This window comes from Ceratotherium simum, chromosome 16 (assembly GCF_057802395.1).
Source record: "Ceratotherium simum simum isolate JZ-2026a chromosome 16, ASM5780239v1, whole genome shotgun sequence".
NCBI classification, from domain to species: Eukaryota; Metazoa; Chordata; class Mammalia; order Perissodactyla; family Rhinocerotidae; genus Ceratotherium; species Ceratotherium simum.
The window spans coordinates 29,154,513-29,177,482 of NC_141915.1; the positions used below are offsets into that span (position 1 = coordinate 29,154,513).

At 44.4% G+C, this 22,970-nt stretch overlaps 1 protein-coding gene across 7 annotated transcripts in view; it reads left to right on the forward strand.

The window, feature by feature from the left end:
* Positions 1-22,970, forward strand: part of TEX14 (testis expressed 14, intercellular bridge forming factor) — a 128,860-nt gene that overhangs the window by 78,706 nt on the left and 27,184 nt on the right. For all 7 annotated transcript variants that reach the window (XR_015554696.1, XR_015554697.1, XR_015554698.1 and 4 more), the window contains exons 10-17: positions 5,818-5,996; positions 11,504-11,655; positions 12,551-12,741; positions 13,157-13,307; positions 14,926-15,842; positions 19,473-19,579; positions 22,176-22,298; positions 22,498-22,583. Coding sequence is in view for 4 of the 7 variants with exons in the window: in XM_087440918.1 (XP_087297044.1) it covers positions 5,818-5,996; positions 11,504-11,655; positions 12,551-12,741; positions 13,157-13,307; positions 14,926-15,842; positions 19,473-19,579; positions 22,176-22,298; positions 22,498-22,583 (1,906 nt within the window). In the remaining 3 variants the exon portion in view is untranslated. The remainder of the gene's footprint in view (positions 1-5,817; positions 5,997-11,503; positions 11,656-12,550; positions 12,742-13,156; positions 13,308-14,925; positions 15,843-19,472; positions 19,580-22,175; positions 22,299-22,497; positions 22,584-22,970) is intronic.

The following is a 22,970-nucleotide window of genomic DNA, read 5'->3' on the forward strand; positions in this document are numbered from 1 at the left end:
CACGGGGCCGGCCCGGGATTGTATTCTTAACTTCTCTGTCTGCTAGTTTGTTATTAGTGTATAGAAATGCAACTCATTTTTTTATAAGTTGGTTTTGTACCCTGCAACTTTGCTGTAGTTGTTGATTATTTCTAATAGCTTTCTGGTGGATTCTTTAGGGTTTTCTATATATAGAATCCTGTTGTCCACAAACAGAGTTTCACTTCTTCCTTTCCAATTTGGATACCTTTTATTTCTTTTTCTTGCCTAATTGCTCTGTCCAAAACCTCCAGTACTGTGTTGAATAGGAATAGCGCGAGTGGGCACCCTTGTCTTCTTCCTGTTCTCAGAGGGATGGCTTTCAGTTTTTCACTCTTAAGTATGATGTTGGCTGTGAGTTTGTCATATATGGCCTTTATTATGTTGAGGTACTTTTCTTCTATACTCATTTGATTGAGAGTTTTTATCATAAATGGGTGTTGAATTGTGTCAAGCGCTTTGTCTACAACTATTGAGATGATCATGTGATTTTTATTCCTCATTTTGTTAATGTGGTGTATCACATTGATTTGCAGATGTTGAACCATCCCTGCATTCCTGGTATAAATCCCACTTGATTATGGTGTATGATCCTTTTAATGTATTGCTGTATCAATTTGCCAATATTTTGTTGATGATTTTTGCATCTGTGTTCATCAGTGATATTGGCCTGTAATTTTCCTTCTTTGTGTTGTCCTTGTCTGGTTTTGGTATTAGGGTAATGTTGGCCTCATAAGTGAGTTAGGAAGCGTTCCATCTTCTTTAATTTGTGGGGATAGTTTGAGAAGGATAGATATTAAATCTTCTTTGAATGTTTGGTAGAGAGGCCATCTAGTCCTGGACTTTTGTTTTTTGGGAGGTCTTTGATTACTGTTTCAATCTCTTTACGTGTGATTGGTCTATTCAGAGTCTCTATTTCTTCTTGATTCAGTTTTGGGAGGTCGTTTGAGCCTAAGAATTTATCAGTTTCTTCTAGGTTGTCCAATTTGTTGGCATATAGTTTTTCATAGTATTCTTTTATAATCCTTTGTTTTTCTGTGGTATCTGTTGCAATTTCTCCTCTTTTGTTTTTAATTTTATTTGTTTGAGCCTTATCTTTTCTTTTCTTAGTGAATCTGGCTAAGAGTTTGTCAATTTTGTTTATCTTCTCAAAGAACTAGCTCTTAGTTGCATTGATCCTTTCTATTGTTTTTTTAGTCTTTATTTCGTTTATTTCTTTGCTAATTTTTATTATTTCCTTCCCCTTGCTGACTTTGGGCTTTGTTCGTTTTTTTCTGATTCTGTTAGGTGTAGTTTGATTATTTATTTGAGATTTTACTTCTTTGTTGCGGTAGACCTGTATTGCTATAAATTTCCCTCTTAACACTGCTTTTGCTGCATTCCATAAGAGTTGGTATGTTGTGTTTTCATTTTCATTTGTCTCCAGTTATTTTTTGATTTCTCCTTTGATTTCTTCATTGATCCAGTGGTTGTTCAGTAGCATGTTGTTTAGTGTCCACATATTTGTGACTTTCCCAGCCTTTTTCTTGTAGTTGATTTCTAGTTGCATAGCATTGTAGTTGGAAAAGATACTTGATATGATTTCAGTCTTCTTAAATTTATTAAGGCTTACCTTGTTTCCCAACATATGGTCTGTCTTTGAGACTGTTCCATGTGCACTTGAGAAGAATGTGTATTCTGCTGGTTTTGGATGGAATGTTCTATATTATATCTATTAAGTCCGTCTGGTCTAGTGTTTCATTTAAGGCCACTGTTTCCTTGTTGACTGTCTGGATGATCTGTCCGTTGATTTTTTTTTTTTTTAATAATTTTTATTTATTCATTTTTTTTCCCCCAAAGCCCCAGTAGATAGTTGTATGTCATAGCTGCACATCCTTCTAGTTGCTGTATGTGGGACACGGCCTCAGGATGGCCGGACAAGCGGTGCGTCGGTGCTCGCCCGGGATCCGAACCCGGGCCGCCAGCAGTGGAGCGCACGCACTTAACCGCTAAGCCACGGGGCCGGCCCCTGTCCATTGATTTAAGTGGGGTGTTAAGGTCCCCTACTATTATTGTGTTACTGTCAATTTCTCCCTTTAAGTCTGCTAATAGTTGCTTTATATACTTTGGTGCTCCTGTGTTAGGTATATATATATTCATAAGTGTTATGTCCTCTTGCTGGAATGTCCTTTTTAGCATTATATACTGTCCCTCTTTGTCTTTCATTGTTTTTTTTAATCTTGAAATCTGCTTTGTCTGATATAAGTATGGCAACACCTAATTTCTTTTGTCTGCCATTTGCTTGGAGTATCGTTTTCCATCCCTTCACTCTGAGCCTATGTTTGTCTTTAGAGCTGAGATGTGTTTCCGTGAGGCAGCTTATTGTTGGGTCTTGTTTTAATCCATCCAGCAACTCTGAGATGTGTTTCCCTGAGGCAGCTTATTGTTGGGTCTTGTTTTAATTCATCCAGCAAATCTTTGTCTTTTGATTGGTGAATTCAATCCATTTACATTTAGAATGATTATTGATAAATAAGGGCTTAATACTGCCATTTTGTCTTTTGTTTTCTTTTGTTCTGTAGTTCCGTTGTTTCTTTTTCCTTGTGTTTCTGTCTGCCATTTCAGTTTGGTGGTTTTCTGTGATGCTTTTGTCAAATTTCTCTTTATTTATGCTTTGTAACTCTGCTCTGATTTTTTGTTTTGTGGTTACCAAGAGGTTTGTGTAAAAGATCCCATAGATGAAATAGTCCATTTTCTGATAGCCTCTTACCTCCATTAGCCTAAGCAGGTTCCATCCCTCTCCTCTTCCCCTTCTGAGTTATTGTTGTCACAAATTGTTCTTTTCTGTGTTGTGAGTTTGTGATTAAATTGAGGTATTTATAGTTATTTTTGATGCTTTACTTCCTTTTGTCCTTTATGTTATAATTAAGTGTTTACTGACCTATTCTCATATAGAGCTGAATTTTTCTTTTTGTTGAGGAAGATCAGCCCTGAGCTAACATCTGCCAGTCCTCCTCTCTTTGCCAGTCTTCCTCCACTTTATGTGGGATGCTGCCACAGCATGGCCTGACAAGTGGTGCATTGGTGCGCGCCCAGGATCCGAACCCAGACCACCAGCAGCGGAGCGCGTGCACTTAACTGCTATGCCACGGGGCCAGCCCCTGAAATTTTCTGATTCTATCTGTCTATTTATCTTCTTGCTCCAGGTTTTGTAAACCTTTGCCTTTTCGTTACAGGTAGGAGGGCTTTCTTCATCATTTCTTGTAAGGGAGGTCTAGTGGCGATGAACTCCTTCAGCTTTTGTTTATCTGAGAAAGCTTTTATTTCTCCATCATGTCTGAAGGATAGTTTTGCTGGATAGAGTATTCTTGGTTGAAAGTTTTTGTCTTTGAATATTTTGAATAAATCATTCCATTCTCTCCTAGCCTGTAAGGTTTCTGCTGAGAAATCCACTGAAAACCTGATAGGGGTTCCTTTGTAGGTTATTTTCTTCTGCCTTGCTGCCCTTAATATTTTTTCTTTGTCATTGACTTTTACCAGTTTTTTTTTTTTTTTTGTGAGGAAGATCAGCCCTGAGCTAACATCCATGCTAATCCTCCTCTTATGCTGAGGAAGACTGGCTCTGAGCTAACATCTATTGCTAATCCTCCTCCTTTTATTTTCCCCAAAGTCCCAGTAGATAGTTGTATGTCGCAGTTGCGCATCCTTCTAGTTGCTGTATGTGGGACGTGGCCTCAGCATCGCCAGAGAAGTGGTGCATCAGTGTGCGCCCGGGATCTGAACCCGGGCCGCCAGTAGCAGAGCGCGTGCACTTAACCGCTAAGCCACGGGGCCAGCCCGTCTTTTGCCAGTTTTAGTAGTATATGCGGGGCCAGCCCAGTGGCACAGTGGTTAAATGCACGTGCTCTGCTGCGGCGGCCTGGAGTTCGCAGGTTTGGATCCCGGGTGCACACTGATGCACTGCCTGTCAAGCTGTGCTGTGATGGCGTCCCATATAAAGTAGAGGAAGATGGGCACAGATTTTAGCCCAGGGCCAATCTTCCTCAGCAAAAAAAGAGGAGGATTGGCACTGGATGTTAGCTCAGGGCTGGTCTTCCTCACGAGAAAAAAAAAGTAGTATATGTCTTGGAGTAGGTCTTTTTCATTGATGTATTAGGAATTCTATTGGCTTTTCATGTACTTGTAAGTCCAGTTTTTTCCCCAGGTTTGGAAAGTTCTTAGCTATTATTTCTTTGAAGAAGCTCTCTGCATGTTTCTCCCTCTCGTTTTCCTCTGAAACCTATAATCCTATAGGTTATAAACTTATAATCTGAGTACCTGTAATCCTTATGTTGCTTTTCCTAATTGAGTTGGATATTTCTTGAAGAATTTCTTCATTTAAAAAAAATCTTAGTTCTCTCTCCTTCTCTACCTGAAGCATCTCTATATTTCTATCTTCTAAATCACTAATTCTGTCCTCCATAACGTCAGCTCTGTTTTTTATGGATTCTAGATTATTTTTTATCTCACTAATTGTGTTCTTCATATCCAGAATTTGTTTTTGTTTTTTTTTTTCTTTTTTTTTTTAGAGTTTCAATCTCTTTGGTGAAGTATTCCTTCTGCTCCTTGCTTTTATTCCTGAGTTCAATGAACTGTCTTTCTGAGTTTTCTTGTAACTCATTGAGTTTCTTTATGGTAACTATTTTGAGTTCTCTGTCATTTAGATCGTAAATTTATTTGAGTTCAGTATTGGGTCCTGGAGACTTGTCTTTTCCCTCTGCCTTGAAATATTAGTATAGTTCATGGTGTTTGATGAAGTGATCCTTTGCTGGCACATTTGTGGTAGTATTAGGTTTCAGATTCCACCTGCCACTGCTAGCGGGGGCAGGAGCTGTGTTTTCTGGTCCCGCCCTATCTGCCCGAAGTTTTGTGGGTAGGGCTACTCTGTGTTTGCCCAGGCTGGCTGCAGCTGCTCTTCAGGTGGTGCTCACACGGACAGGGTGTCTACACTGGGTGGACAGGTCGGGCACCGCAGGCCAGGCCTCTGTGCTTGGCAGGGGACTTGCTGAGCTGCTGAGTGCTAGGTGGGAGGGGTGCCCACATGGGCTGAGCCTGCCACTCGGTGGGTTCCAGGTGGGGGTGCCTTCTGAGTAGGTGAGGCACCTTCTTGCCTGCACTGTGCTCAGCGAGCAGGCGCCTTTGCAGGGGCTGAGCTACTACCACTTGGTGTAGAGCATTCCCACTGGCACGGCCACTGCAGCATGATGGGCACTCCCATGGGCTGGGCTGCAACTGCGAAAGCGTTCATGCAGGCCAGGCTGTCCTCTCCTCCTCTGACAGTCGTGCTGGCCACTGCGTGAGGATCCAGGACCTGGCTTGCTGCCACCGATGAGGGATAGGGGTGCACTCACCTAGTTCCCTTGCCTCCCGGAGATCCAGTCCACCCACCTTCAGATGTATCGCTGCGTGGATCTCTTAGATGTCCTGTTGTGCTGTGCAGAGAATTCTCTGCTGGTTAATGAATGTCCATTTAGTTGCAACTTAAAGGAGAAGGACTAAGGGAACAACCATGATGCTGATGTCACCTATTCTCCTTATTTTTTATGGTATGAAGCAGCTCAGCTGAGGGAAAGGAGCCCAGGTTTGGAGCCAGAGGCCTGGATCAGTGGGATCTTAGGCCAGTAACTTACCCTCCCTGAGCTTTAGGTTCCCTGTCTGTAAAAAGGAGATATTATGTAGGTGTGAGGATCAATTGAGAAAACTTTAGAAACTGCAAAGCATCCTGCGGTGCCACGGGACTCAGGTCCTCTCATTCCTGGCTGGTGTATCTCTTGCTTGCAGCGCTCCCAGTTCCCTGTGCTGCACATGGAGGTGATCGTGCATCTGCTGCTCCAGATCTCTGACGCCCTGAGATACCTGCATTCTCGGGGCTTTATCCACCGCTCCCTCAGCTCCTACGCCATCCACATCGTCTCTACAGGGGAAGCAAGGCTGACCAACCTGGAATACATGATGGAAAGGTGGGTGCAACCTCCATCATGACTTCCATAGAAGGTCTCCCTAGGGGTCCTTTACTGTAGAGAGGAAATCTGATCTGGGTGGGACTCCTCCTCATTGGTGGGCTGAACTGTCCACCAGTGGGAGAAGAGGTTTCCCAAATCTCTTGCCCTGTCTGCTAAGGTTAGACTGACTTTGGGGAAGTTTCTTCTGCTGTGGAAATAAACATTTAATAAGCAAGAACCCAGATTAGCCGATCTGTATAAATGCTCCAACTATTCACTTCGAAATTTTCAGTGGCTTAACGCAACCGGGGTGTGTTTCTTTTTTTTTTTTTTTTTTTTGTGAGGAGATCAGCCCTGTGCTAACATCCGCCAATCCTCCTCTTTTTTTGCTGAGGAAGACGGCCCTGGGCTAACATCTGTGCCCATCTTCCTCCACTTTATATGGGACGCCGCCACAGCATGGGTTGCCGAGCAGTGTGTCGGTGCGCGCCCGGGATCTGAACCAGCGAACCCCGGGCTGCCGCAGCGGAGCGCGCGCACTTAACCGCTTGCGCCACCGGGCCGGCCCCTGGGGGTGTGTTTCTCACTCACATTGCAGTCTAATGTGTGTGTTGGAGGGGGATACTCTGTGTTCCGAGTTCCTCCCATCTGTGGCTCTGCTGTCCCCCAGGCCTTAATCCCTCAGTGTGTTCTCTGCATTGCTGGTCAGTGAGCAAGAGAGAGCATGGAGGGGCACACGGTGGGGTTTAGGGGCCAGCCTGAAGTGGTTCTGTCAGTGCTTCCCACTTTGCAATGGCCAGAGCCCACCTTCTCACTGCAAGGAGGCTGGGAAACGTGCCGTAGTCCTGCATCCTGGAAGGAGAGAGAAGACGATGGGTGCTGATGAGCCTTACAGTCATCACACTTCCTATGGCAGGGCCAGGCACTGGGCTGGGTGGGTGCAAAGGGCCTTCCTTGCCTTCAGGGGGCTCAGTGCACTGAGGTAGACAGTCATAAAAACAATGCCCTCATTCAGGGGTTGGTGGATGGGCTTCGTTTCCTGTTTGGCAGGAATCAAAATCCTCCTGATAGTTGGGAGCTGACTGCAGTCTCCTGCCCCTAGACTCTAGGAAGCAGAGGATCTCCCCTGTGCTTCCTCACTGCCATCCCCAGTTCTGAGCCTTTGGCCCAGTGTTCGCTCTGCTCTGCTGTGAGACCTCAGCCACTGGCAGACCCCTTGCTTAGGCTTGCTTACCCCCGCTTACCCTTGTCCCCACCCACCCACCAATCACTGTCATTGAGGCTTTGTTTCCAAATCTCTCAGCAGGTCTTTGCTTCTCACATAGTCGTAATTTACTTTACTCACTATGTGAAAAGCTTTAGGAAGGTAGGGATTTCTGTTTTATCCACTGCCATTTCTGAAATGCCTAGAACAGGCCCTCACACAGTGGATGCTCAGCATGTATTTTTCAAATGAATGAAACAGAAAGACTCACCTCCCTGACCTCATGTGCCCCTGTTCCTCTACCTGGAGAGGAGAGCAGGGACCAGATTGTGCTTGCCCTTGTGGGCCTTGGTGAAGAGTTTGAATTTTATCCTGAGAACGCTGGGATGCTGTGGAAGGGTTTTTTTGAGCAGGATGGTGTTGTGGATGATTTACAGGTTAAGAAGATCCCTCTTGCTCTGGCCTGTGGAGGAGGGGCTGTGATGGGACGAGAGAGAGGCAGGGGAGCAGTTAGGGTATGGCTGGAGCTGTTGCAGTTTTCCATGTGGGAACCTGTGGAGGCCAGAGAACTATCACCAAGTGAGCTTCTTAGCCTCAGATCTAGTCTATTCTCAATCCTAGGTAAAACCTTTCAGCGGCTCCCTGTGGCCTGCAAGATTAAGGGCAGGTACTTTACAGGGTATAGAAGCCTTCCAAGGTAGGGCTCTGCCCACAGTGCCAACCTCATCACTTCCCTGCCTGGCTGTCTGAAGCCACTTTGAGCCCATGCCATTTCACAGTGCTTCTCCCGGCATCTGGACTACTTGGCACTTGCCTGTTTATCCTTTTAAAATCACTTCAGGTGCAGTCTCCAGTCACACCCCATGAAGCCTATACTGAAGTCCTCCTCCCTGCAGCACTTTGCATATTCCACTCCTCCGCAGTCAGGTGTGTCTGCCCCACCAGATGGCGAGCTCTGAGAGGACAGGGACCATGGCTTGTTCATCTTCAGTACCCAGCTGAGGGCCTGCCACGTAGTAAGTGCTCAGTAAACGTTTGTTGAGTGAATGGCTCAGTCTAGGGGAACTTGAAATGGTTCATAACAGGGTTGACCACTTTGGCTATGTGTTCTGAAGCAGTGGAAGCTAAGGGGTTTGGACATTTTTGCTGTTGATAACAACAAAGGCATTTCAGGAAGCCTGTGAGAGAATCCAAGCTATTTGCTGGCGATAGAGTGCCATCTAATGTTGAGAAGGTATAACAGTTTCTTCTGCTTCAGTTCTCCAACAGAAATGTGAATCCTAGAGTGAAATGGAGCTTTGGAGATGACCCAGTCCAACCCTGTCATTTTATAGATGAAGAAACTGAGGCCCAGAGAGGTGAAGTGATGGTCTGAAGTTGCCTGACTGTGGCTAGAATGATAGAGGCTGATAGAGGCTGTTTCCTGGCTATGGAAGCAGGGTGGATTGGAAGTTGAGGCTAGGAAGACGAGCTAGGAGGTGACAGGGCAGGGCCTGGTAGTGACCAAGGAACCAAAAGAGAAGAGAAAGATGTGAGATGCACTGAGCTTCTGGGGTCCACACACTGGTCAAGTCAGGGGCTGGGAGGTAACTGGGTAGGAAGGTGTGAGTTCTCTTTTGGGCTTGTTGACCTCAGAATGGAACTTCAGGCAGCAATGTCCATCAGCAGGCAGTTGCAGTCATAACAGCATTCCCTTCTTTGACAGCTGATAACATGAGTTGATTATCCAAGAATCCCAAATAGCTGTCAATTCCATGTTTATTTTTGGTAACACTGTATTTGGGCAGGTCGGTTTGTTGAATGTCATTGTCAAGGGTAGCACTCCATCTCTTGGTGTAAAAATGATACAGCAGCTTCTCCTATTCTTCAACTCCTTCTTAATGGAATCTTGAGAGCTGAAATTGACCTTGCAAGTGGTCTGACATAACCATAGTCAAATCTAACTTTAATGATGTCAAAGCTGAAGCCCAGAAAAGTAACTGCCCTAGAATGACAGCCAGAAAAGAAGCTGCCCCTCCCAACCCAACCAGCTTTAACAGAGAAGGAAGAGGGATTGTAAGAGAGGAAGGTGAGTGGAAGTAAGAGAGAAAGGATATAAATTCTGGTTGTAAGTGACTTGTCCCTGCCAGAGCCTTAGACAGCCTGAGAGGCCTGATAAGGTAGGTGAGTGTTTCCCTTAGAGAATCACCCTGCAGCATGTGAAGAGCCTCAGAATATATTTCTGACAATAAAACATGCCATTGCCTTTCTTGTGATACTAATATAATGTTTGCATGTGTATCTACGCTGTTCACACCACTCTAGGCCACACATACCTATTCAGCAATACAACTAAAAAGTCAATACCAGCTTTTAAAACTTCGTGGCTTCCTGAGTTCACTGCCGTCTATCAAAAACTCTGCTGGAAGAAATATTATTTAGGGAAGTTTGCTCAAAGTCTAAGAAGCTCATCCCATCCTCTAAAAAAAAAAAAATTTTTTTTTTTATTTTTATTTATTTATTTTTCCCCCAAAGCCCCAGTAGATTGTTGTAGGTCATAGCTGCACATCCTTCTGGTTGCTGTACGTGGGACGCGGCCTCAGCATGGCCGGAGAAGCAGTACGTCGGTGCGCGCCCGGCATCCGAACCCGGGCTGCCAGTAGCAGAGCGCCCGCACTTAACCACTAAGCCACGGGGCCAGCCCCCATCCTCTAAAATCTATCCTTTGACAAAGAACTTCTGGTCACTTGCTTTTTAAAAACTTGCAGTCATCAAGTCTTTACTAAATGCCTACCATAATGTTCATATTAATTCCTTACTTGCATGGTGCTTTTTGTTTCAGAGTGTGTTTCCAAACACGTGATCTCATTTGATACTCTTGACAGCTGTGGGCAGAAGTTAGCGCTGACCTCGCCCTGAGGGTTCTTTTTTTTTTTTCGTGAGGAAGACCAGTCTTGAGCTAACATCCGATGCCAATCCTCTTCTTTTTGCCAAGGAAGATCGGTCCTGGGCTAACATCCGTACCCATCGTCCTCTACCTTATATGGGACGCCACCACAGCATGGCTTGATGAGCCGTGCGTCGGTGCGTGCCCGGGATCCGAACCAGCGAACCCCCGGGCTGCCGTAGTGGAGCGCGCGCACGCTGCGCCACCGGGCCACCCCCGCCCTGAGGATTCTTGCTGGCCCAGAAGACATTTAGGACACTCTGATTTAGTTCTCAAGGAGTCTGGTTGGGAAGTTGAGTTATTCAGGCAAATCAGTGAACCTTTGAGTGCTAAACTGAGAGGCTCATTCCCAAGAGGGCAGAGTTCACAAGAAGCAATTGTGAGGAGTTGGAGGAGTCCCAGAAAGCTTTGATAAAGCAAGTGGGGCCTGAGGGGACAGTCTTGAAAGAGTCTTACATTTATTTATTCAAAAGTAAGCATTGAGGGCCAGCGCCGTGGCGTAGCGGTTAAGTGTGCGTGCTCCGCTGCTGGCGGCCCAGGTTCGGATCCCGGGCGCGCACTTATGCACCACTTCTCTGGCCATGCTGAGGCCACGTCCCACATACAGCAACTAGAAGGATGTGCAACTATGACATACAACTATCTACTGGGGCTTTGGGGGTAAAAAAAAAGGAGGAGGATTGGCAATAGATGTTAGCTCAGAGCCCGTCTTCCTCAGCAAAAAGAGGAGGATTAGCACGGATGTTAGCTCAGGGCTGATCTTCCTCACAAAAAAAAAAAAAAGTAAGCATTGAGGCCCTGGTATAAATTTAGAGATATGGTGATATAAAAGACAGATAAGGTGCCTGCCCTCAGGGAGCTGATTCTAGTGGAGGGGAGACAGATAACAAACAATAAATAAATGAACAAGAAATTCAGGTAATAAGTGCTCTGAAGCCAGTAAAACGGGACTACTTTAGATTAAGTGGTCGGGGAAGGCCGCTCTGAGGAGGTGATTTTTGAGCTAATACCTTAATTACAAGAAGCAGCTAGTTGTACTAGGATCTGTGGGCAGAGCGTGCCATGCAGAAGAAGCCACCAGTGCAAAGAGCTGAAGTGGTGATGTGCCTGGCATGTTGGAGAAACTGAAAGAAGGGCCCCTGCGACTTGGGTGGAGTGAGTGAGGAGAGAGCGGCCAGATCAGGTAGGAGGGTGGGCAGGGCCACTCAGGTAGGAACGGTAAGGAATTGCAGGTGTTGGAACAGTTGGCAGCATGGGTTAGCTCAGGTTCTAGCTGGATTTCTAGAAGTTCAAGGAGGTTGCCAGTCTTCAGAGGCAAATGGTTCACAAACGTGCTGAGAGGTGATCACAATTATCCTTTAAAACACGAACCCTACCTTGTGTTTCCTTCTGTAGCCAGGACGGAGGTGTCCACAGGGACCTGACTCGAGTGCCCCTCCCCACCCAGCTGTACAACTGGGCCGCCCCGGAGGTGATCTTACAGAAGGCAGCCACAGTGAAATCGGACATCTACAGCTTTTCTATGATCATACAGGAGATTTTAACAGGTAGATCAAAGAGCACATTGACGGTGACCAAAGTCCCAATTCTTAGGTTGGATTTTTTGCCCCCCCCCCCCAACAGTTACTTAGTTTTATGAAAAAAAGAGATTTCTTCAAGGAAGCTTCTTTGTGCTTATGGAAGATATAAGATTGATCTCCTGGAAATCTTTCTCTTTTAACCTGTTCTTTAAGACTCAGCAAAGCCCACCTATTAGCTTGTCAGTAGTAACGCATTTAATCCAAGCAAAGGTTTTAAACTAAAGATTACTGTCAATGCTTAGAGGTCTCTGTGAGGTGCCCCTTAAGAACTTGTAAATGAGGGGAAAAGCCTGGCCTCTGAGAAGTAAACCATGAAATAAAACACACCCAGGTTCCAGTGTATATATAAGCAATGTCACTTGAAAGAAATAGAAGCTCTTCCAAACATGCAGGACTCTAATGTGAAGGAAGTGGTCACATATCTGAGGACAGCAGGAATCCTTCAAGAGAGGGGGACACACACACACACATACGTACACAGTAAAACCACGTTCTCTAAGCAGGTAAGTGAGAGTCAGCCTCCATTTAGCAGTGTTTACAGTCTCAGAGGCAAAATCACACCTTCCATGAGATGAATCCATTGGGCGACCCAGCCTGACGCCATGAAGCATTCCCTTGTGGTCCCCAGGTCTGCCAGTGGGGAGTCCATGTATACGTGATTCTGATTCTACTTTTATCTGTCTCTGTGGCAGGGATTTCCCTGGTAAATGGGTAAAGTAGCTTCTTATTTGTTATTGGGCTTCCAGGTAGTTTTTCTACAGAGAGAAGTTAATGTTTAAAGAGGTTGAGTGACTTGACTAAGGTTACCCAATTTCATCTGATTATTTAATGTTACTCCTTCTTATGACTTTTTCCTTAACAGATAACATACCTTGGAATGGCTTAGATGGCTCAGTTATTAAAGACGCCATAGTCTTGGGAAAGTATTTAGAAGCTGATGTCAGACTTCCGAAACCTTATTATGATATTGTTAGGTCAGGCATCCAGGTCAAGCAGAAAGACCGAACTATGAACCTTCAAGATATCCGGTATATTCTGAAGAATGACTTAAAGGTAAGCCCTGAAGTCGTTAGGAGTTTATTTCTGCTTATCCATCCCAGGGGAGTAGGGAGTTCGAGACCAAGTTGTAAGAAGTTTCAGAAATCCTGATTTCATTACACCCTTTCTGTGTTCCTGAGAAAAGCCTAACTGCCTAACTTGGTGAGGGCAGCAGGGCATTGAGGAGGGAGGCTGGGGAGGGTCCACAAATAGTGGGGGCACCTTGTAGGCACATAGTGCGATTCAGTGAATGGCAGTTACTGTTACTACCTTTTAAGTATTGGTGATAACAGTGAATTAGCTAATTAGGACTTCAGTTAGTCTGCCCAACAGGAGTAAGAAGGAGTTTGATACCTAGATCTGTTTCTGAAACACCAGTGACAGTCAGATGATTGCAAATATGTCCTTGACAACATTACCCTCGTTACAGGATTTTATCGGAGCCCAGAGAACTCAGCCAACCGAGACCCCCAGGGTGCAGAGATATGAACTCCATCCTGATGTCAATGTCTATCTAGGACTGACTTCAGAACATCCAAAAGAGACCCCTGATTTGGAAATAAAAGAGCTGAAGGAAATGGGTACGGCCTTAACCCACAGGTTTTGACGTGAATGTGTTCTGAGAATCAACAGCTGCAACTAATCAGCTCCTTCAAACTATACCCATAACTTATACTGGGAAAAGATGGATGCCTTAGGGAAAAGTCAAGATGCTTAAAAAAATAAGTTCAACTTTTTGGGCTCCGTTTACACCTTGGTTGGATCCAGATCTAAGCAGTAACAACCAGTTTATTTCTAGCATGATTACTTTTAGGAATTTATCTAATTGTTTCACAAATAAAAATGATGATTTTTTACTTTAAAACTATTACCTGCTCATTATAGAAAATTGGAAACAGTACAAAGAAGGAAATTACTTAGCATTTTAATTCTGCCACTTAGAAATAATTTGTTAACATTTTGGTGTTTCATTCCAAACTTTTTCCCATAGCCTTACTGCTTTTTAAGTATACTTGGGGAAACCTTAGAATTCAGAGCTGGAAAGAACCTTGCAGTCATCTGACTTAATGCCCTCATATTCCAGATGAGAAAACTAAGGTTGAGAGAGGTGGCTTGCTCAGGATTCTAGGCTTGTTATGGAGCTAGAACCCAGGCCTTTTGATTCCAGCCAAGTGACCATTCTCTCTGATTCTCTTTGGACAGGGCTGGAGGCCTCCAGAATGGTCCTCCAAGCTCTCATTACTTTGGCTCCTCTGTCCCTGTTCTTGTTCTCTCTCTCTGTATACCATCAACCAGGGGTGGTGAGTGTTCAGTCCTGGCATTATTTTTTGAGGTATTATCTCTCCCATGGAGGGCCAGCCCTGGTGGTCTAGTGGTTAAGATTCAGCGCTGTCACCGCCATAGCCTAGGTTTGTTTCCCGGTCAGGGAACCACACCATTGTCTGTCAGTTGTCATATTGTGGCAGCTGCCTGTTTCTGTGATGCTAAAAACTGTGCCACCGGTATTTCAAATACCAGCAGGGTCACCCATGGTGGACAGGTTTCAGCGGAGATTCCAGACTAGACAGAGTAGGAAGAAAGACCTGGCCACCCACTTCCAAAAACTTGGCCATGAAAACTCTATGAATAGCAGTGGAGCATTGTCTGATGTAGCGCTGAAAGGTGAGAGGATGGCATGAAAAGACCGGGCAGGGTTCCGCTCTGCTCTACATGGGGTTGCTAGGAATCAGAATCAACTCAACGGCGCTGACAAGGCCCTCCCGTGATGCAATAGCTTCTTGGACAGCGTCTCCGTTACTTCTATCAGATGCTCACCAAGAGCGTAACGTTAACTGACATGAATATTGAAGCCTTTTTGTGTGTAAAGAAAGCTATGAATTTAATCCTTAAGATTCGGGGGTCTGTAATTTGCGTGTCCTGACAGTTATGCATGTTTTGAACATACTATAACTTAGGCTTAGAACATTTCCCCCAGAATTTGATCCCTCCCAAATTTTCTACTTCAACCACGTCAAAATGGGAACTTTCGCCTAGGTTAGAAATACTCTCTGTGAGTATATCTGGTAGTCTTCCACACCTGGGAAGGGAGTGGGAAAAAAAAAAGTTTCTTTCTGCATTCTCATGCCACTCAAGCCAAGGCTGCTTAGCTGCTGCATGTGATCACTTTAATCAGTTGCCTGTCGCTACTCTTTTCAACAGGCAGTCAGCTTCATTTGCCAAGGGGTCACTCTTCTCCTGCCAAGAAAGTAGCACTGGATCCTCATGTCCCAGATCCAAGTCTGATGGCCACGGAGACTCAGAACCAAGACACTGCTTCTCCTGCTTGTTCTGTGGTGGAAGAGGCCAGGAGCCCCAGCCCAGGTCAGGCGAGCCTCTGCAGCTTCGAAATCAATGAAATCTACTCAAGCTGCCTGGACATGGGAGATGACAAAGAGGAAGAGCCCCCAGGAGCTGGTTCATCTTTTGAGGGAGCTAGACCAAACCAAGTAGATGAACTGAAGTCCATGGAAGAAGAGTTGGAAAAGATGGAGAGAGAGGCATGCTGTTTTTGCGATGAGGATGAGAGCTCTTCAGAAGCTGACACAGAGGTCTCCTTTGAGGACTGGGACTGGCAAAATGGTTCGCTTAGTTCACTCAGCCTACCTGAGCCAGCCAGAGAAGCCAAGGGCAATGTGAGCAACAGGTCCATGACTGAGGAGTACATCAGTAAGTGTGTGCTGAATCTAAAGATTTCACAGATATTAATGCACCAGAATGCCGATTTGCTGAGGAATACCCAACAGAAAATAGATAAGCTTGAGATGATACAGAAGGAGCAGGAGGAGCGCAAGTCTTTGTGGGCTTCTTCAAGAGAGTTTGCAAACATCTGTGACTTGCCTTCAGCCCTGGGCCCCCCAGCTTTAAGCTATATTCCTCCCGTCATGCACTTGCCAGGGGACCAGCAGCCAGACACTGGTGGCAATTGCTCAACCTTGGCAAGTCCTTCAAGAACAATGAGAGACTTTCAAGGGGGACATTTTGGCAAAAGGTCCAGGAAAAGAAGTGGCTGTGGCTGGAAACCTTTCACCCAAGCCTCTGAAGAAAGCACTGGGGGTCAGTCAGAGAAGAGCCATCAGGTAAAGCTAAGAAGTGGGAGACAGGCAGCCTGAACAGGACTTGGAGCTGGGTTTAACATTGCCCCTAACCTGTGTGCAAGGACTGACATATAAATACAACCAACTCATAGCGGGGTCCTCTTGGCTTTGGGAAATAAGGCCTGTAGGATGGAATTCCAAGGTAGATACTCTTCACCTCCCATTCCAAACCCAATACACAGCCCATGTCCTTCTCTGTAAATTCTATGCATCAGGTTGAACCATATGAAATTGCCATTTTATAGGTCAAAATAATCAAGTACTGATGATTTTACGTGGTTCAACTTACTAAATATGGTATCTTGGGCAGGTATTAATCCCCATTGTAAATTGCTTATTCATTCATTCGCTCATTCAACAAACATTTATAGAGCCAGAGACTGAATATTAGACTGTGGGATATGATGGTGAATGAACCACAAGCTCTACCTATGCATAGCTTAAATACCAGTTGAGGACAGAGGGACCTGGTGGTCAAAGAAGGAGCCTTAGAGGAGGTGAGAAGACACCATGGGAGCTGCCCTTGGATGTTTAGCTTGAGACTTAGTGAAGTTGCAGAGTGGCTCCTCCCTGAGCTCCTTAAAAAGACAGGGCCTAGGTCTTGTTCATTCTGTGTCCTAACCCCTAGCAAGGTTCCTAGCAACTAGAAGGTACTTGATAAATGGTCACTGAGGGAGTGAATAAATAAATGAACTTGAACAAGTACACACATAGAGCTAGCTGTCTCTTGAATCATAGCATTTTAAAGATGGATCAGCTCGATCATTTTGCAGAGTGTGAAGCTCAAGCTCAGTGACTTAAACTTAAACATCATTGGTGTTACCAGGATGGAGGTGGAGTAGGAGAGGTCAGCCCCACTGGAAGGAGGATTTTATTACTGAAGTTATTTTGTTTTTTTTTGTTTGTTTTGTTTTTTTTATAAAGATTTTATTTATTTATTTTTCCCCCAAAGCCCCAGTACATAGTTGTCTGTCATAGTTGCACATCCTTCTAGTTGCTGTATGTGGGACACGGCCTCAGCATGGCTGGAGGAGTGGTGCCTCGGTGCGCACCCGGGATCCGAACCCGGGCCGCCGGCAGCGGAGCGCACGCACTTAACCGCTAAGCCACGGGGCTGGCCCACTGAAGTTATTTTGAATTGCTGGCTCGTGGTGATGAAAAGCAGGCCAGCTTTTATTTTATTTTATTTTATTTTTTTTAATAAATGCTTTTTAAATTTTATTTATTTATTTTTCCCCAAAGTAGATAGTTGTATGTCATAGTTGCACATCCTTCTGGTTGCTGTATGTGGGACGCAGCCTCAGCATGGCTGGAGAAGCGGTGCATCAGTGCGCGCCCGGGATCTGAACCCCGGGCCGCCAGCAGCGAAGCGCGCGCACTTAACCGCCAAGCCACGGGGCTGGCTCAGCAGGCCAGCTTTTAATGGGTTTTATTACTGTTTTAAAATTGTCCACCTACAGTGTACCCCCTTATTGCCTGCACAGGGCAGACAGCTCCCACCACCCCCACCCCTTGCCAAGGTCCACAGCTGGTTAGGGGCAAGTTTCTGAAGTCCTGATGTAGTGTCCTTTCACTGTGCCCTGCTGAATTTCAGTGAGCCTTCAGTCCTCACTTAGAACATTTGGAAAAGCATTGGCATTTGTTTTTGTATAAAGAGAAGGCACAAAGAATTTACTTAGACTCGGATATTTTTGTTTCTATTGAAAATTAAAATTTGCTAGAAAACTATTAGAAATAACTTTTCCTGTATATTATGTGTTGGTTATCTGTTGCTATGTAACAACAACAACAAAAAATCCCCCATACTTAGTGGTTTAAAATAACAATGGTTTATTATTTCTCACAATTCTGTGGGTCAGGAATATAACAGGGCTTACCTGGGTGATTCTTCCACTCCATGTGGCACAGGCTGGCATCACTGTTTCGACTGCATTCAGCTAGAGACTGGGCTGGGCAAGAAGGCCCAAGAAGGCTTTACTTACGTGTCTGCTGCCTTGGGCTCCTCCAGGTGGCCTCTCTCTGCAATTGGCTTCTTATCATTCACTGAAGTCTCATCCAATCTTCTCTACAGCGTGGCAGCTGGCTTCCGAAGTGAAAGCTGAAGCTGCCAGGCCTCTTAAAAACTAGTCCCAGCCTTAGGGTAATGTCACTTCTGTGGCTTTCTGTTGGTCGAAGTCACAAGGCCAGCCCATATTCAAGGGGAGGGAAATAGACTCCAGCACTCGAGTGGCCGTGGACAGGGATGGAAGGAGTTGATGGCAGCCATTGTGGTAAACCATCTACTAGTACATCTGACTATGTATAACAATTATACCATATTTAATTTTTCTTTAAAAATCCACCCTGGTTTTCTAGCATAATCAAGAAATAAGGCATTTTCACCTAAGTGAATTTTTCAGACAATTGAATTTCATTCCTTTAATTCCTCAGTTTTTATTTTTTATTTTTTTTGTGAGGAAGATCAGCCCTGAGGTAACATCCATGCTAATCCTCGTTTTGCTGAGGAAGACCGGCTCTGAGCTAACATCTATTGCCAATCCTCCTCCCTTTTTTTTTTCCCCCAAAGCCCCAGTAGATAGTTGTATGTCATAGTTACACATCCTTCTAGTTGCTGTATGTGGGACGCAGGCACAGCATGGCCGGAGAAGTGGTGTGTCAGTGCGCGCCCGGGATCTGAACCTGAGCTGCCAGTAGTGGAGCGCACGCACTTAACTGCTAAGCCACAGGGCCGGCCCCTGATGCCTCAGTTTTTAAATTTTTAATCATACTGAGTGAAAACATTACAAACTTCTCGTTATTCTAAATACCTATTTTGAATATATTTAAATATATTCTAACCTTCCCTTGGTGACCCGGACATTTTTCTGGACATCTATTATTGTGAGTGCTGCATGATACAATGCTGCCTTCAGCCCCTGCTGAGGAGTCTTCGCCTCCAGGCAGAGGCCTTTGAGCTCACACTTCAGGGAACTTGTGATCATTTTTATGCATCCTCTCACTTTTAGGCATCTTGCTGCCATCCCCAAACCCCACATTTTTTGCCTTAATTTGCTGTGGGTTAGGAAATATAATTAAGTTTGTTAAAACTGGAATAAGCAGATCTAAAAGTCACTCTTTTGGATAAAGGGTATAGGCTTTAATTTATTTTATTTATATTGTTTCCAAGCTATTATAGTCTTTATTTTATTGCTTCATTTTCATAGCATCCCCACTGGTGGATGCAGGCAGATATTATTGTCCCTGTTGTATGGATGAGGAAACTGAAGCACAAGACTCGCTTAGGTTAGTCTGAGTTAAGGATTAGACTAGAACCCAGGGCTTGGGGCCTTAATAATAATATAGGGTAAAGTTTTTGGATTTTTGATATCTGTTTTATCAGCTCATTCTTCCACTTGCGCCCTGTCTGGACTGGGTTCCTAGGGGCCAACATTTCTACGTAAAAGGCCTCCAGCTCAGAGATAAGTTACTAGATATGAAACATGCAAGGGAAATCATCTTTGTAGGTGGGGTTATTTCTACATATTTAGCAAGAATGGCTGTAAAAATAGAATGTGAGAATAAAGAGAAGAGGAATTCCTTCAAAGCACTAAAATATGTTTACTGCCTTTTAAGCTGCCAACTCTTTGTGGCCCTGGAAAACAGAGCACAGGTGAACAAGTTCAGCCCCCTCAAGGAGTGAAGGACAGTTTGGCAAGAAACAGGAACCAAAATACCAGCAGGTGGGTTAACATTTTATTGTTTTTTGTGTCACCATGCCTGTAGACTCCCATGTGACCCTGAAACCACTTAATAATCTTCATATGTCTAGAGACAAAGAGGTTGTGAGAAATGAAGAATAATAACACAGAAACAGATCTTGGCAAGTTCTGTTAAGTGAGCAAAAAGAACGGTATAATGGAAACTTCTTGGAGACATCAAAGGTCTAGTGGCTGGCAGGTTAAACAGAACGCATCAGTTGTCAAAAGCAAAGCATCTTGCCTTTCCAAAACTGCCCAGATTGTTTTTCTTATTAAATAAAAGGGGGCCAGCCCAGTGGCATAGTGGTTAAGTTTGTATGCTTTGCTTCGGCGACCCGGGGTTTGCAGGTTCGGATCCCGGCTGCAGACCTACACACCGCTTATCGAGCCATGCTGTGGCAGGCATCCCACATATAAAGCAGAGGAAGATGGGCATGGATGTTAGCCCAGGGCCAATCTTCCTCAACAAAAAGAGGAGGATTGGCAATGGATGTTAGCTCAGGGCTAATCTTCTTCACACACACACACAAAAAGTCAGGTATTCCGTTTTCCAGAGCTCAGAAACCAAACTATTCAGAAACAAATGTTCAAAATAAGCATCACTGGCTCTGGGGGCCAGAAGGAGGGGGTTGAGCAATATCACTATTATCCTCGGCCTCTGATTTCCAGCCAGATCAATGAAATGAGTTGGCTTCAGCACAAATCACTGGAAGGAGAGCATATGTGTACACTAGGTTTTTAAGAACTTAGGTCAAACAACTTTGATTTTGCATAGGGGGAATTGTTAAAGGAGCAATAAATGTTTTTCAAGATAGACTAGTGTATCAATTTTAGTTTTGTTTTTCTGTGGTTAAATGGCAGCATTAATCCACAGCTTTGGAGTCAGTTCTCCTGGAAGAAAATTTTTTGTTCTCTCCTCCAAGTGGTGACTGAGGTTAATGACAAGAGTTTGCTGTTCCTTTCATGTTGGTAAATATGTCCATTAAGGGAGAGTCAAGGAAAATGCCCAGACATTTTAGATTAGTGTATTTTACCTTTTTGAAGGGAATTACTTTTTTTTTTAGTTTTTTTTTTTTTTTTTTTTTTTTGGTGAGGAAGACTGCCTCTGAGCTAACATCCCTTACCATTCTCCCTCTTTTTGCTAAGGAAGATCAGCCCTGAGCTAACATCTGTGCCCATCTTACTTGGTTTTTTGTATATGGGACGCCACCACAGTATGGCTTGACAAGCAGTGCGTAGGTCTGCACCTGGGATCCGAACCTGTGAAACCCCGGGCCGCCGAAGCAGAGCACGTGAACTTAACCACTATGTCACCGGGCCGGCCCTGCAGGGAATTATTGAAGGACTACCTCACTGGCATCAGAGGGTTGAGCACTCACGTCACTGATAGAGGCAGATGGGGTGATAGTATGCCATTAGATGACAAAGCAAAAGCCATAGTTGTGGCTGACCCTGCCCAGCTCCACCCTCTTCCCCCAAAAGAACAAAAAACAGACCAAGGAAAAGTTTAACATTTTGCTACCAATCCACCTAGTCTTTTTGTATGCTTTAAAAAAATTAAATTATAATTATATATGTAAAGGCAATTTTATATTCTGATTTTTTCACTTTACATTAGAACATGAGCACTATCCCATGTTATTAAAAAACACCCTGTAAATTTATTTTGAAATTGTTGGATTTCCTTCATTGTTAAATTTTAGGTTGTTTTATTCTTTTTTCTGTTATGAATAGGGCCACAGTGACTTGTCAGTAAAGCTGCTTCTTCTGACAAAGAAGAATGTACAACAAAAATTTCACAATAAAAAAAGAAAATTAAAAAAAATAAAGCTTTTTATGCATTTTGGATTATGTCCTTGATAGATTACCAGAAGCAGAGTTACTAGGTCAGAGGGTTCAAACATTTTAAAGATTCCTGATAGCTGTTGCCAAATTGCTTTTAGAAGAAGCTGATCAGATCTGACATTTCCAATTCAGCAGTCTCTCTGCTCTCTGGTCCAGCAGGAGAGTAGGGCCTTCTGGATAACAGGGAATTCATATATATGCTACAGATCACACATTTTCAAAGAGTTAGTTTAATAGATGATAAAATATATATAATCATGGGATATTTAGAGGAAAAGAGACTCCCTTGTTTTGCAGCTGAGAAAACCTTGTCTCAGAGAGATTGAAGTTAGCTAAAGTCCAACAGCTAGCTAGTGGCAGGTCAGGGCCTACAACTCAATGAAACTAGGCTGAAGATCCATGAATGTTCTTCAGAATCCGTGGTGCCTTAAAACCATCTTACAAATGTTAGTTATTGTACTATCGCTGGTATGCAGGTGGGCCTGTTATCAGAGAATTCTGATCGAAGGGCAGAAACAGTTACTGAATCGTTACCTATGTTCTGTGGCATTGTGGGGGTGCTTTGCGTCAGCCCAAGGACCAGAATTCTGTCTAGTGAAGAAAACTTCCTTTCAATTGTGGGTTTATTCTACCTCTGAAATTTTTCCAAAAGCACTTTTAGAATCATGAAATCTGAACTTGGAAACTGAAAAAAGCCTTAGAGATCTTCTAACCCATTCCTTTCATTTCTTAGCCAGGGAAGGCTTGTAGAGTCCAGTGCCCAAGCCAAAGTGACACAGTTAAATAGTGTACTCTTCACCGTGTCAAGCCACCCAAAGGGACCTCCTGTGTCATCCAGCCCTGGCTGGGGTTCTAGGTGAGTCTTGTGGGCTGAACCTTAGCGAGTCTGGCGCTCTCTGGTGGTGGGCAGGAGTCAGGGCAACCCCAGGCTCAGAGACTAGGGGACAGTCCTCTGGGTGGGCTAGTGGGCTCTGGATTGTGTCAAGAACTTGAGCAAACTGATGTGTTTGTGTTCACCCTGCTCCCCTCATCCCCCAAAAACCTATGCAATTTAGGATCAGTATGATATCTGTGTCTTCTGAAATCTGTAATGCAAAGTCAAGAAATGAAGATGATGGAGAGGTACACGTAAAATGGAAAAGTGAGTATAAAATCATGGGTTCTGTTGGACAAAATGAAATTTAAAATGTATTTCTAACCTGGTTGTTACCTCTAAGTACACAGCTTGTATCGCACTGTTCTCCCATGTTAGATCATTCCTTTTTTTTTTTTTTTTTTAAAGATTTTATTTATTTATTTTTTTCCCGCAAAGCCCCAGTAGATAGTTGTATGTCACAGCTGCACATCCTTCTAGTTGCTGTATGTGGCACGCGGCCTCAGCATAGCCGGAGAAGTGGTGTGTCGGTGCGCGCCCGGGATCCGAACCCGGGCCGCCAGCAGCGGAGCGCGAGCACTTTACCGCTAAGCCACGGGGCCGGCCCGATCATTCCATTTTAAAAGCAAGGCCTTTCTGATTACAAACTGCAGA